Genomic DNA, 13,797 nt, shown 5'->3' with positions numbered 1-13,797 from the left:
CAATTAAACATTATAAAATAGGAAAAGTATTTAACATGCTGTGGTGTTCAGTAGGAGCTAGAAATTTTTTGTTTCTATGCCCCTCCTTCCTTTTCTTCTGACATCTACAGACCATGGTTCTCTCAGCTCACAGGGGAAAATATTTTCTCATTTAGATTCTTTCCAGTGCTTTAAAGTGTGTTTTGCAATGAGAACATATTAACTCTTCTCCAATATTTCTTCCTATAATGTTAATAAGTTAGATCCCCAGAAAAAATACATAATCGAACCATGTCAATCCTTCCTTTATCTCTTCTCTCATCACTGAACTAGATTTTAATTTTAAAACTGGCTTTTCACCAAGGGTTCATAGTAATACAAGAATGCCATGTATAGAGTGTTGCTTCATTATTTAATGAGAACCATTATTGGGATATTCTTTATTAAATTGCTCACCATCTTTCATGCACAGGCTGTAGAGAATTTTTTCTTTGTGTTCAAGATGAGGAAAAGTTTCTCCTAATGAACTCATTATTTGACAAAGGTCATATAACTACTCTTGTTTCTGTTTTTTCCATGACTTCTGGAAAACTTAAGAATTATCATTTGGTATACCTTTTCTTAGGCACAAGTTACTTTTAGAGTTTTTATCTTTTCTCTCATGTTAGATTTAGTTTTTATCTTGAAAATGTTTAGTCTCGGGGCGCCTGGGTGGCTTAGTCGGCTAAGCGTCCGACTTTCGCTTAGGTCATGATCTCGCGGTTCGTAGGTTCGAGCCCCACGTCGGGCTCTGTGCTGACTGCCAGCTCAGAGCCTGGAGCCTGTTTCGGTCTGTGACTCCCTCTCTCTCTGTCCCTCCCCTGCTCATGCTGTCTCTCTCTCTCTCTCCTAGAAATAAATAAAAATAAATAAAATAAATAAAATTAAAAAAAAATGTTTAGTCTCATTATACTTATACTTTTGTCATAAACAGTTTTAAATATTCTGAGGGAATAGAAAAAATAGTCTTATATATCCTAAGAAAGCATTTGGAACTTTAGGATACAAGGGAACATATTTTTAAAGCTCTCTACTTTTAAATCCCTTCCTCCTCCTTCACAAGTCCCCGGACTCAGTGCCACTTGAACAAAGCTACCCTACTTCAAGTTTTAGGAAGTTTAGAAAGATATGTGGGAAATATCTGCTTCATCTCCACAGGAAATCATGTATATCCTTTAATAGTATGTTCCTTGGTGTCCACTAAGTCACATATCTATACTAATCAACCGTTCTTATGCCAACTTAGACCAAGTACCCTAGAAACCCACTTGGTGAGGTGTAGAATTCCCATGTATTGATCATTCTGTCCATAAGGCTGTGCTTCTCAAACTTTACTACTAAAGTCTCCTGATGACAGAGAACACCTTGTATACCTGGGAATCTGCAGATGAAGAACACAACTTCAACAAATTCTCATGTTTAATTTTAAGCATGCATGTACATTCTTATTGTACTCTAAATTAGTTTCTTACTAGAAAAGTCTTAAAATGAGATAAAAATATTTTAATTCTCATTGTTTCTGATGTTTTCAAATAGTATATTAAATAAATAGTACTTTTACTATCTTTTTCATTTCCTTTTACGTTTGTAACCAACAGTTTTTAATGTTTTGACAAAATTTATTAAAGATCATGGAACTATCATAATTTTTCTCATAGATTGTTATGATCACAGCGCACATTTTTTAACAACTGATATTTTTTTTTTTTTTTGAGGGAGAGAGGGCACAAGTGAGTGAGAAAGAGAGAAAAAGAAAGAATCCCAAAAGGGGTAGGGGAGGTGGAGAGAGAGAGAGAGAGAGAAGCAGGACTCACCCAAAGCAGGGCCCAAGCTTACCTGATATGGGACTTCAGCTCACAAACCATGAGATCATGACCTGAGCCACTGTCAGATGCTTAATAACTAAGCCACCCAGGCACCCCAACAACTGTTAACTTATTGAAATCATTGGTGTAAGTATCTATAGTAGTGACTTCAACCTCTTGATGCTTAGGGAAGTAATCCACTTAATAATCTCTGAAGGACTATGCAAGTGAGTGGCTCATGGATCCTCCTCTGGAAATGGCTTTGGAAAATCTTAGGAATCTTAGTACCTTCAACCCAAGGAGTTTTTATCACAGTGACTCTCAGAGTCCCGGTAGGCCTCTAAACTGGTACTTCAGTATTCTTTTCCTTTGTGCCTCTGATCTAGTCAGCCCGAAGCTTCTCCAGGGAATATACATTTGTAGCTGGTTAGGATAATTCACACTCGATTAATCCTCACCTCAAGTTTTACAGGAGTCTTTCCAGTGTCTGTAAGCCATGGCTGCAGTGCCCAGCTTTCTGACTACTTGCTCTTGAGGGAGAACGAACAGCAATAAGACAGGAGCAGGTGGACCCCAGCTGTGCGGCAGCTGCAACCACATCTTCCTCAAAGAGGTGTCCAGGCAGATTTAGTCTCATCCTGCTGTGAAAAGACAGGACTGCCTATACTTAGCTTTGCGCTTCGTAAAACTCTTACATAGAATTGCTCTTCTGGAAATGCACACCTGTGTATCTGGAGGTGAGCATTCCCCAGTGGGAAAAACTCCAGACTGCACAAAGAGATAGTCTCGGTTCATGGTTTCCCGAGGACTACAGAAGAGTCTCTGCTTTTCTTACTAGAATAGTCAGTGGGCCTCGAAATCTCTTTGGTTTTTTGGGGTTTTTTTAATGTAAATACAATAAAATGAGTTCTTGTCTCTGCTGAGTTTGGGGATAGCACTTTGTACAACTAGTATGTGAGGTTCAGCTGATAATATTTGACTCAAGTTTTATCCTTTGTAAGAAATATTTTAAAAAGCAAAAGCTTAAAAGTTTAAATGGTTGATAGTTTCTTACTGTCTTAATTGAAACTGTGGTAAGAAGTGTGTTCTAGCTTTCAAAAAATCAGTTTAGACTTCATGTTAACTTCTTAAAATATTAGTAACTACTAATGACAAAGCAAACATTTGTGAAGGACTTGGTGCCAACAAAAGTCTGAACACTTTAAATACATGTAAATCTATATACTCTCCTTTTGATTATACTGAAATTAGCTTATAAACTTACATAAATTAGGCCAAATAGGTACTGTATTCTGAGAAAAAAATTGGTCATTTGGTTTATTTAATGATTATAATACTTTTCAGTGGGTTTCAGTAAGGAATTTAACTCATAGAAGTCCTGTTAATATTATGATTTATTTTCTTGAGATTTAAGCCAGAAATTGTGAAGATTGTCATGGACTCTGAATTGTTAATATTGCGGTAGTCATTCAGAGCTCAGTAAACAAAAGATTGAAAGTAGAGACGAAGGCAAAATAATAAAAGGGCCTCATTTTCTTCTGTATAAACTGCAGTTATACTTGGATCTAAAGACATTTGTGAAGGAGAACAATGAGGCTCCAAAAGAGGTGTAATGATCAAAATATATATTTTCCAGGTTTGTCAAATTTGACTTAATTTCATGTTCCTTTTCACCAAATTTCTTTATTTTATGTATAACTAAATGAGATGTAATTTCTATTCTTTAGTAAGGCATTCCTTACCAAAAGAAAACAAAAAAGTTATAGAGTTGAAGATCATCCAACTCCTTCTTTTACTTTTTTTTTTTTTAATTTATTTTGAGGGAGCAAGGACTGGGGATGGACAGAGAGGGAGAGAGAGAGAAAGTGTGTGGGGGGGGGAGAAAGAGAGAGAGAGAGAATCCCAAGCAGACTCCACACTGTCAGTGCAAAGCCCAACTCAAGGCTCAACCCCATGAACCATGAGATCATGACCTGAGCAGAAATCAAGGGTCAGACTCCTAACAGACTGAGCCACACAGGCGCCCCTCAATTCACTCTTCTTCATCAAATATGTAGTCTCTGTAACCATCCAGAAAATGATCCTAGATTTGTGGACTAACTTCTTAGTATTTCCTTATGATGTTTGAATTAGAACCTACACAATGCTTTTTTTGTTTTTTTTTTGCCTGTCTTTATTTAGTTTCATACCCTGCTAGTTCTTTAAAAACAATTTGAGATGCCTTCTGTCTTAATTTGTTATTTACTTTTTGCTTCTTCATATTAATCCATGTAGTTTTCTTAACTCTACATCATCAGCAGTTTTGATGCAAATGTCTGGGGTAGGTCTATGTGGTTAGTTTCTGTCATTTTTGTTAGTAAATGCTCCACTGGATAGTATTTTCACTATGAACAGTATGTGGAACAAATTATAAACCATAATTTGAGAAGTAGAATGTGCTTCCAGCACCCCTTGCACCTCCTTGGAAAGCTGGTCCTCATTCTGAGGTGGCGTTCTTCCCGTCATTAATTAGTTCCCTACCGTCACCCTGGCAGCCACTGCTTATTCATGAGGAAGAGTAGATTCCCGAATTAATGTGTAGGATTCATACTGTCACTTGTACCTCTTTTTAAATATATTTTTTACTTTGAGACTCATCTAAAAAATAGCTTTTTTCCTACCCTTTTCCAATAAATGGGCTTTTAAGAGGCTGTATCTCCAGGCCAAGTACAGTGATGGCTTATGTTCAAGCCAGAGAATAGCAAAACCCACATGTGTGCATGGTATTCATAGGTGGCAAGTTTCCCAGGATCGTGCTAAACCTCAGCTGCTTTCATATTAAAACATCTTTTCTGTTCTTTAGAGTAGTTTCAGATGAAAATAGATATGCAACTCTTGACCTAGTTCTATTGAATGTACATTTTGATAAGTGGACTTTTCTGACTTTAATATTTCTCTTGTATCTCTGTGTATATTTTGTCGTATCCTTTGTTACTCATGACTTGTTACCTCTTTATCATTGTTCTCTGTATTGTTGTTTACTAACTGTGACAAAAATGCATTCAAGACTGATCATTTCTCCATTGCAGTAGTAAGGACATACAATTTGGAGCCATAACATCTTTGAAATGAATGCTGACTTCACCAGCTATTTCTTTGTAACCATAAACAAGTTTTGTAACCTTGCTGTACTAGTTTACTCATCTATAAAATGAAAAAAATGATCACACCTACGTTTAATGAGATAATGCATATAAAGGGCTTAGCACCTAACCTAGCACCCAGCCAGTGTAATAACCATGAGATCATGACCTCAGCCGAAACCAAGAGTCAGTCACTTAACTGACTGAGTTACCCAGGTGCCCCAAAAGTAGAAGGACTTTTAAACATCTTAACAAGAGACTACTACCCTTTGCTATGAAAGTTAGAGTTGCTGGATTCATTTCTGTTCATCCTGTATGAGACCATGAGACAAGCCTAGGAGTCACTGAAGGCTAGGCTGAAATGGACCCTAGGCTTCATGAACTAAAGAGAAAAGACTCTGAAAGCCCCCTGGAGTTTTGGTAAGCCACTCCTTCTAAACAATTAGAAGCTTTTTGAGAATGCTAGAACCAACCTGTATAATCCAAGCTCCTGTAGCTTCTTAGGCCTGTCTACCATGTAATTCAGGGTAGGGGATCCCTGGTTTATCTTCAAGCTGATTGATTGTCTACTTAGGCCTAATCTTAGGATTTCTCATAGCTTGTTACTTACTTTTTAAGTGAATTTATCAACATTCATGTTTATAACTTTCTACTATTGCTCAACCCATTTAAGGAGAAGAGTTGTCCAAAAGATCAGTAATGTTCCTTAATGCCAAATGTTCACTTTTCTTATTGTGTTATCAAAACTAAAGGAAAATTGTATATAATTTTTTTCTTATCTGTTTTCTTAGCTTTCAAAGCAATTTGTGTTTAAAATGAAAAATGAAGAGGCTTCTTGCCATAATTTAGTTGTGCTGAATTGTTTGGCTGTAACTTTAGTGGTGATGGAGACCAGATTCGTGAGCTGTGGGATCTGTTCTGTTTGGATCTGACAGCTGGTTGAGTTAAATATCTTGGAGCTCTTTACTTCACATGGGGGTAGGAGGTCAGGAGTGTAGGAGCAGCCATGGAAGAAAGCAACCCACTTTATTTAATGTGCTGCATTTGTTTACTGCATCCAGTAATAACATTGTGCAGCTGTTTGAACAGCTGCCTTTTGATTTCCTTTTTGTTTACTGTTTAGGTTTATTAAGCTTGTCTTTGATACCTGCTTACTGTCTGCCTTTAACTAGCATTTCTTTTTTATTAAATATATTTTTTAATGTGTACCGGTTTCTTTCAGCCTAGGCATGCTTTGATGGTTTAACCAAGTCATTTTACTAAAAGAAAAAAATTTTTTAATTCTGTTGGTCATACTGAAGGTGGCTTATTTTTGCTTTCTTCCTGTCCCTTAACTTTATTATTTTTAGTCAAATCTTTTATAATTTGGTAAATAAATTACCTTATAAATTAGTCATAATTTTTCATTAAGCCACCACTTATGTTAATTTACTAAATCTGCCTACTTGTAGCTTAATCTGCATGCTCCAAAATAGTGAAAAAAAAAATCAGATTAATTGTAAAGCATATGAATTTTGTTTGATCTAGTTTCTGTGAACAGCTTAAATACCTAGAAGGCACATACAAACACACATAGCAAAAAGATAAATCTTGTATTTATTTGTCCATTTTCTTACTTAGTCTATTCAGGCAGACTTAGCTGAAAATTTATTCAGTATCATGGGAATGTTGTTGTCTTTTTACAGGTGAGGGACTTGTCCATTGCTTATATGCTGGTGACATTAACCTACCTCTATATTGGAGTCCTAGTTTTTGCTTCATTTCCTTCACCACCATTAACCAAAGATTGCATAGAGCAGGTAAGGCACTAGGTACCCTCTCTTTGTGGTTGTTTACACATTCATATCTGCAGAGCAGGCAAAGTGAGACAGTAGCAAGATGCAATACCAGACAGACCTGGGTTTGAATACCATCTCTACATGTGAGAATTTAGGCACCTTCCCCACCCTTTCTGAACTTCAGTTTTCTATTCCACGAAGCAGTATAATACATACACCATAGATTTTTTAAAGAGATTCTTGAGAAAGCATACTGCATGCTGTCCTCTTGTGGTACTCAAATAGATGATTCCTACTATGTGCATAGTATTACTCTTTGTTTGGAAAATTGTTACTCCTGCTATTCATGAATTTATAAAACCTCCACTGAGAATGCATTCAACCCCTTAGTTTGCAAAGCCCAGATCTGGAAATGTCCTGGATAATCTGGTGTCTTCACTCATCAGTTCCTAATGATAGTTCTGACACTCATTCTGTGCCGCATGGCAGCCAGTAAAACAAAGAAAGATTATTTGACAATTAAAAAGAGAGGGAGAGACAAAGAATAAAAGAAAAAATTACCAAAAAGTTGCTATAAGTAACACTTTCTTTGATTTGACCCATCATAAATTTAGGAATAGTATAGTTTCTAGTTTAATGTGACTGATGAATTTCTTACAAAATAGCATTTTACAGATGACTTTTTTCCTAGTCCAAAGAAATTTCTCCAATAAGAGTGTTGTGGAATATGCAGTGTAATTTTTTACGGATGAATTATAAGAGTTATTTCAGCATGATAACATTAATAATGTTCTCATCTTTATAAGAGAAGTAAGTTTGAGTTATTACTGTTATGATAGCTTGAAATGTTCTTCTCTTGATTTCCTTGATTCCAGAAGTTCTTTGGCAACCAGATGCTTGCTGAAAATTCCCCCAATGTGAACAATCCCGTATAAAGGCCACTCCTTTGGGAATAGGAATAGCTATGGTATTTGTATTTGAAAGGAAACCAAAAAGTTCTGATTAACTTTTTTTTGAGATGTCAAACTAAAATGGATAAAATCATGAAAGGAAATAAAAATAAATCCTTCTTTTAGCTATAGCCTATTAATAGTAATAATTCAAGGTGATCTGTAGTGACGGGCAAGGTTTTCTTTGTCATTTGTTTTAATGTCAGATCATTTAAAGACTGATACTTTTCTAAAGTCGAATAAAAATGCAGCAATAACAAACTTCTGTCTAAGTTTCTAAAGACCTTATTTCACTTTCTGTACTTGGTTCATTGAAGAATAATATTTCATAAACAGTTCATGGATGAGCAAACCACATTTTGAGAGGCACCTATGTTCCAAATAAGCAACAGACATTCCATTTTATAAATGTGTACATACTGAATTGATTTTTAACATTACTTTATTATCTTTCTTGGATTAGAATTTTTTAAACAACTTCTCTAGCAATAGACATTCAATTTTATAAATTTGTATATACTGAATTGATTTTTTAACATTACTTCATTATCTTTCTCGGATTAGAATTTTTTAGACAACTTCCCTAGCAGTGACCTCCTGTCCTTCATTGCAAGGATATTCCTGCTGTTCCAGATGATGACTGTATACCCACTCCTAGGCTATTTGGCTCGAGTTCAGCTATTGGGCCATGTCTTCGGAAACATTTATCCTAGGTAAGGGCTCTTCTCTTGACCAGCAAGATGTGCCAAGCAACAAATAACTGTGCAAACAGGTCAGTTTAAAATGTGACTGATCCTTTTGCTATAAAAATTTGCCTAATGAAAATGGTTACAAAGCTGTAGGTCACTGGTGTTCTTTTCCCTGAAGAGCTTTAAAATTAGAAGCTACTTCCTTGTCCAGATTGATTTAAAGTTAATCCCCTCTAGTATAGTTGTATTAGCTCTGATACCAGGTGTATTTATCTTACTTTATTTACACATTGCCAAGAAGTTAATAGTGTATAGTACCTGTATTGGGAATGTATGGGTAATAAGCAACTCTTTTAATTTTTGACTATTAATATTTACTCATATATTTATTAGCATTCATGCATTAAATAAATTTTTTAATGTTTATTTATTCTTGAGAGAGAGACAGAGAGACAGCACATGAGTCAGGGAGGGGCAGAGAGAGAGGGAGACACAGAATCCGAAGCAGGCTCCAGGCTCTGAACTATTAGCACAGAGGCTGATACACGGCTCAGACTCACAAACCATGAAACCATGACCTGAGCCAAAGTCGGATGCTCAACCAACTGAGCCACCAGGTACCCCTAGCCACTCATGCGTTTTTACATAAATCATAGTTATTTAGAATTGAAGGTAAGATATATAACAGGTTTAAATTCCTATTTATTCCTGTAACCACTGCTGTAATTTTCAGTCTCTTCCTGGTGATGGAGCAGTTTTGAGTCTTTTTGAAAATCTGTTCAAAGCTAATCACCCTCATCCAAGAGAAATTTTCATAAACTGCTTCAGTGTTTCCCTGGAACTTCATGCTGGATTCCTGGTTAACTCCTACTAACATTAAGTTTTAGTATAGATTCATCCTTGTAAAAAGTACCTAATACTGACCTATTTTACTTGAAATAAATGGTTTTAAATGAAGAAAATTTTCAGATAAAAAATTTTGTAATTACATTTATAGTAACTAGCTAAAACGAGTCTTCATCAGTTCTTCTCTAAAGTGAACTGATGCAGTCTTTTCCCTCATTAACTAAATAATTAATATAAATATGATGTTTAAAAACAGAAAACCTTTAAAAGCAAAAGTCAAGAGGCACCAGGTCTCTAGCATTGACAGTAGCAACAGCTGCAGTTCTAACATTGTTCATCTGGGAGGTTGGATTTCAGTACTAATAAAACTCCTATTGTGTTCATACCCTGTGTTGTATTTACATTCACCAGAATAAAATAAATACAGTGAAGTCATAGATGAAAAAAATTCTATGTAAATGCATTATTCCTGTTTTCTGCCATTATTTTACATAACTGTGGCTATTAGAATGTTTTTTTCTTCTTGGAAACAGTCTGGAATTTCCCTTTCATGTTCACATTACATTTCTTTCTCTACCACCAAGAACACACTACCATTTACCCTACAGTTGCAAGTCCTCTACAGACTGCATGATTCAGAGCATACTTTTTGAGCTCAGTGCCTCCTGTTTACTCTTAAGTTTATTGAGAACCCCCAGTGACTTTATTTAGCTTATGTGGGTTATGTCTATCAATATTTAACATATGAAAAATTAAAACTGAAAAAATTTTAAATATTAGTGAATTTATTTTAAAAGCAATAATAGGGGTGCCTGGGTGGCTGAGTCAGTTGAGCATCCAACTCCGGCTCAGGTCATGATCTCACACTCCGTAAGTTCAAGTTCCACGTCACGTCAGGCTCTGTGCTGTTAGCCTGCTTCACAGATATTACGAAAGTGGATTTGATATTATAAGGAAGTGTGTCAACATTTGGAAGATCTACGGGTAAAGGATCCAAAGTGTAAGACAGACCAATGGGTTATAATATAAATGAAGCCTGCTCTGGAGCCTGCTTCACATTGTGTCTCCCTTTCTCTACCCACCCCCCCAAAAGTAAGTAAACATTAAAAAAATTGTTTTAAAGCGATATATAAAACCATTACTTGTTTTAAAATGACATATTTATGAAAAATAATTATTTCCAAAAAAAACTTTTGTTTTACATATGCAAAACTTTTTAAAGTTTCATTTATTTAAGTAATCTCTACACCCCACATGTGCTCGAATTCACAACCCTGAGACCAAGAGTCACATGCTTTTCCAACTAAGCCAGCCAGGTGCCCCGCATTTTCAAAACTGATTTGCTAGTAGATAATTGGATTCTTCTATCTTCTGCATTCAGTCTGTTACAATATGTTGTTTTCATTAAAATCTATGAAGAAAATCTACCCTCACATGGACATGTTGTTGGAAAAAGAGTCTTTTAATAGCCTTTTCAGATTATTGTGAATACTCTTCTTTGATACTTTGCCAAACCTTAACAAATGGTAGTTTCTTATAAGTTAGTCGAATCAGAAATTCATTTATATTAAAACCCATTGGTCTGTCTTACACTTTGGATCCTTTACCCATAGATCTTCCAAATGTTGACACACTTCCTTATAATATCAAATCCACTTTCGTAATATCGCCACCAATTTCACCATAAACCTCTTTAAATATTGAAAAGCTGTCAAGCTCAAATTTTTATCATTGGCAACACATACTACTAGTTGTTTTCTTTGAAGTGACAAGCTCATAAGCCTTCATTTTTAAGAAAATGTTTGTCAATACCGGTGTCTGTAGAACCACAGTGTGTCTGCCTTTCAAGTAAAAATAGCATTCCTTGGAAAGAAGGGCTAGGTTGCCCGCTGGCTCAGTTGCACAAGTAACTTTTCTTCAAGACAGCCATTGTACTTCACTGTGTACAGCAGATATGCTGTATAATGTACTTCCTGTTTGATGACACAGAATAGCAAAAAGATGTGTGTTCAAAATATGAGATTTAGTAAAACTAATAACTTACTTTTTTGAAGGACAGTTTGTTTGAGAGTATTTCACAGGAAAGCATACAGTATAGAATACACATGGGTGCAAGTATCTCTATCTGTGCTAAGGGAATAGCAGTTTTACCTTCAATTGCTTTTGCAAAGCAAGTAATGTCTTTTAAGATTTAAAATTAATTTTTACCTCAGTGACTTCCTGAAAAGGTATTGGGAACTTCGCTGGGGTTTGCGGTTTCATTCTGAGAACCACTTCTTTGGAAAATACACAACGTTGTTTCCTTTTAGAAAACAGAAATAACAAGAGACAGAGCCATTATCTCAAAGCTCTGGAACAATTGTAAAGTTGGAGTTTTTGGATAAATAGTAAGATCTGGAAGCCTGAATATCTTTGTAATTCATCAGGATGCATGACTAACGACTTATTTGTGTAAATATTTTTCCTTATTCTCTGTAATCTTTATTGGGGATTAATTACCCTCTGATAAATTGGGCTTACAAGAGAGCTTTAATGTATAAATTTGGCTTTTAAAAATCAATTGTTTGGGAAATGGAGTTATTTCTTGAGCATCAAATATGTGTACATTTTTTTTTTTTTAGTTTGTTTATTTATTTTGAGAAAGAGTGAGAGAGAGCCACATGCATGGGAGGGACAAAGAAAAAGGGAGAGAGAGAATCCCAAGCAGGCTCCACGCTGTTAGCACAAGCCCGATGCAGGGCTTGAACTCCCAAACCATGAGATCATGACCGCCAAAATCAAGAGTCAGATGCTTAACTGCCTGGGCCACCCAGACACCCTACATTAGTTTTCTATTCATTATTTTCTATTCACTGAATATCTTTATGTGATGCAATCTGAAGAATGAACACCTAACCATTTTGCATTTTCCCTTAAAGTAAATAAATACTTTACAGAAAAATACATAGGAAGTTTGTTATATACAGAAAAGAAGAAAAATGATCCCAAATCCCAAATCATAACACAATTATTACTGCCTTTTCTGTGTTTACAGATTTTCTGTAGTAAAAGTCTACCTAGCTTTTTTCCAAGTTGCCTAGATGACTTTTTACCATCTAAATAACAATGATAAGTTATTTTGAATAATTTTTAATACATTCCATGAAGTAAATTATTACCTTGCTATATATCTAGGATACTTCTGGTTTTGCCACAGATATCTTGAAGTTAATGGCTTTTTTCATATTTTTGTTTGTTAAGAAATTCCAAGTGGAATTATGGATCAAAGAGTATGAACTCTGATACACCCTACAGTTTGTTCCAACAAGTCTTAACCTATTCATATATTTACACAAAAGGACTAGGGTCACTGTCCCGTCACCAGCATTGAGAACTATCGTTGCCTTCCATTTTTGCTGTGATTTTATTGTCAAGTTTAAGACATTCTCATTTTAAAGAGGTTAATAATGAATTTTACTCATATTAATGGTTATAATTTGCCTGTTTTTATTTTTATCTTTTCTTCCAAATTCCATGACTTCTAGCATTTTCCATGTGCTGATTCTTAATCTAATTATTGTGGGAGCTGGAGTGATCATGGCCTGTTTCTACCCAAACATAGGAGGAATCATAAGGTACAGCCTGTAAGGAAACTGTGCCCCTTCATATATTGGCCTTTATTTCTATGGTTTTCCTGCTGATATTGTCATTGTTGTTGTTAATTTAATTGTATGAAATTCTTGTATTTAAAACTGGTAACATTCAAATGTAGTTCTCTGGTGTCAGTTAAGGTGCTCATTATCTTCCATCATTGCTTCTTCTTGATTCTACAAGCACCATTATCCTTTGGGCATCTTTCCCCTTCTCTTTTCTTTTTCTCATCATTTTTTATACCTTTTTCTCTTTATCCAAATAAAACATTTTTAATATAAAATCTATAACTTCCTGGAGTACCTGGAGGTCTCTAGTATGTTAAGACTGTATTCTAACATTTTAAATCCATTTTTACTCAAGAACATGTTTCATTCTGAGTTGGAGTCCAAAAGTAAGAATTGAGATGGGAGTTTAGATCCCCGTCTAAAATTTTCTCTAAAAATGTTGTGATGGGTTGAGAATTTGGGGAGTAAAGTTGTGACCTCAAATTCTCATGGAATACTGGGATCTACAATGATCTGATTTCTCTTCTTTGACTACAGAAAGCAGGGCTGAGTCACTTTTTTGAAGACCCTTACCTAAGAAAGTAGCAAGGATCAAAAGGAGAGAGCATTAGCCTGTTGCTTATTGAATATAATGGATTTACAAGTTTCTTTCTGTTAAGCTAAGGATAGGGTAAGGAAAAAGAAAATACAGGTCTGACAGTCTTTTGTTGAGGTATTTTTGTTACTATCTTTGATAATTATGCTGAACACCACAGAGATACTCATCTGTTCCTGTTCTCAAGCAGATGCTAGCAGTCCTTCAAAAACTCAGAATGCATAATTAGTTTATAAAAGATCAAAGATAGGAAGTCTGTCTCCAGATGTTTCTGAGGAAGCAGCCACAAACATGGAGACACAGAAGAACTATGGAGATTGGAAAGATGCATTAAAAACTCTGTCAAGCAGATGCTA

General features: G+C 35.4%; 1 protein-coding gene across 3 annotated transcripts in view; it reads left to right on the top strand.

Moving 5' to 3' along the window:
- The window catches only part of SLC38A9 (solute carrier family 38 member 9), a 78,807-nt gene that overhangs the window by 64,019 nt on the left and 991 nt on the right, over positions 1-13,797 (top strand). For all 3 annotated transcript variants that reach the window (XM_077773000.1, XM_077772999.1, XM_077773001.1), the window contains 3 exons: positions 6,631-6,744; positions 8,238-8,386; positions 12,733-12,822. In XM_077773000.1, coding sequence (XP_077629126.1) covers positions 6,631-6,744; positions 8,238-8,386; positions 12,733-12,822 — 353 coding nt within the window. The remainder of the gene's footprint in view (positions 1-6,630; positions 6,745-8,237; positions 8,387-12,732; positions 12,823-13,797) is intronic.

The sequence above is a fragment of the Crocuta crocuta genome, unplaced genomic scaffold, assembly GCF_008692635.1.
Source record: "Crocuta crocuta isolate KB4526 unplaced genomic scaffold, BGI_CrCroc_1.0 scaffold107, whole genome shotgun sequence".
Lineage (NCBI taxonomy): Eukaryota > Metazoa > Chordata > Mammalia > Carnivora > Hyaenidae > Crocuta > Crocuta crocuta.
This window is presented reverse-complemented; position numbering and strand designations above follow the sequence as displayed.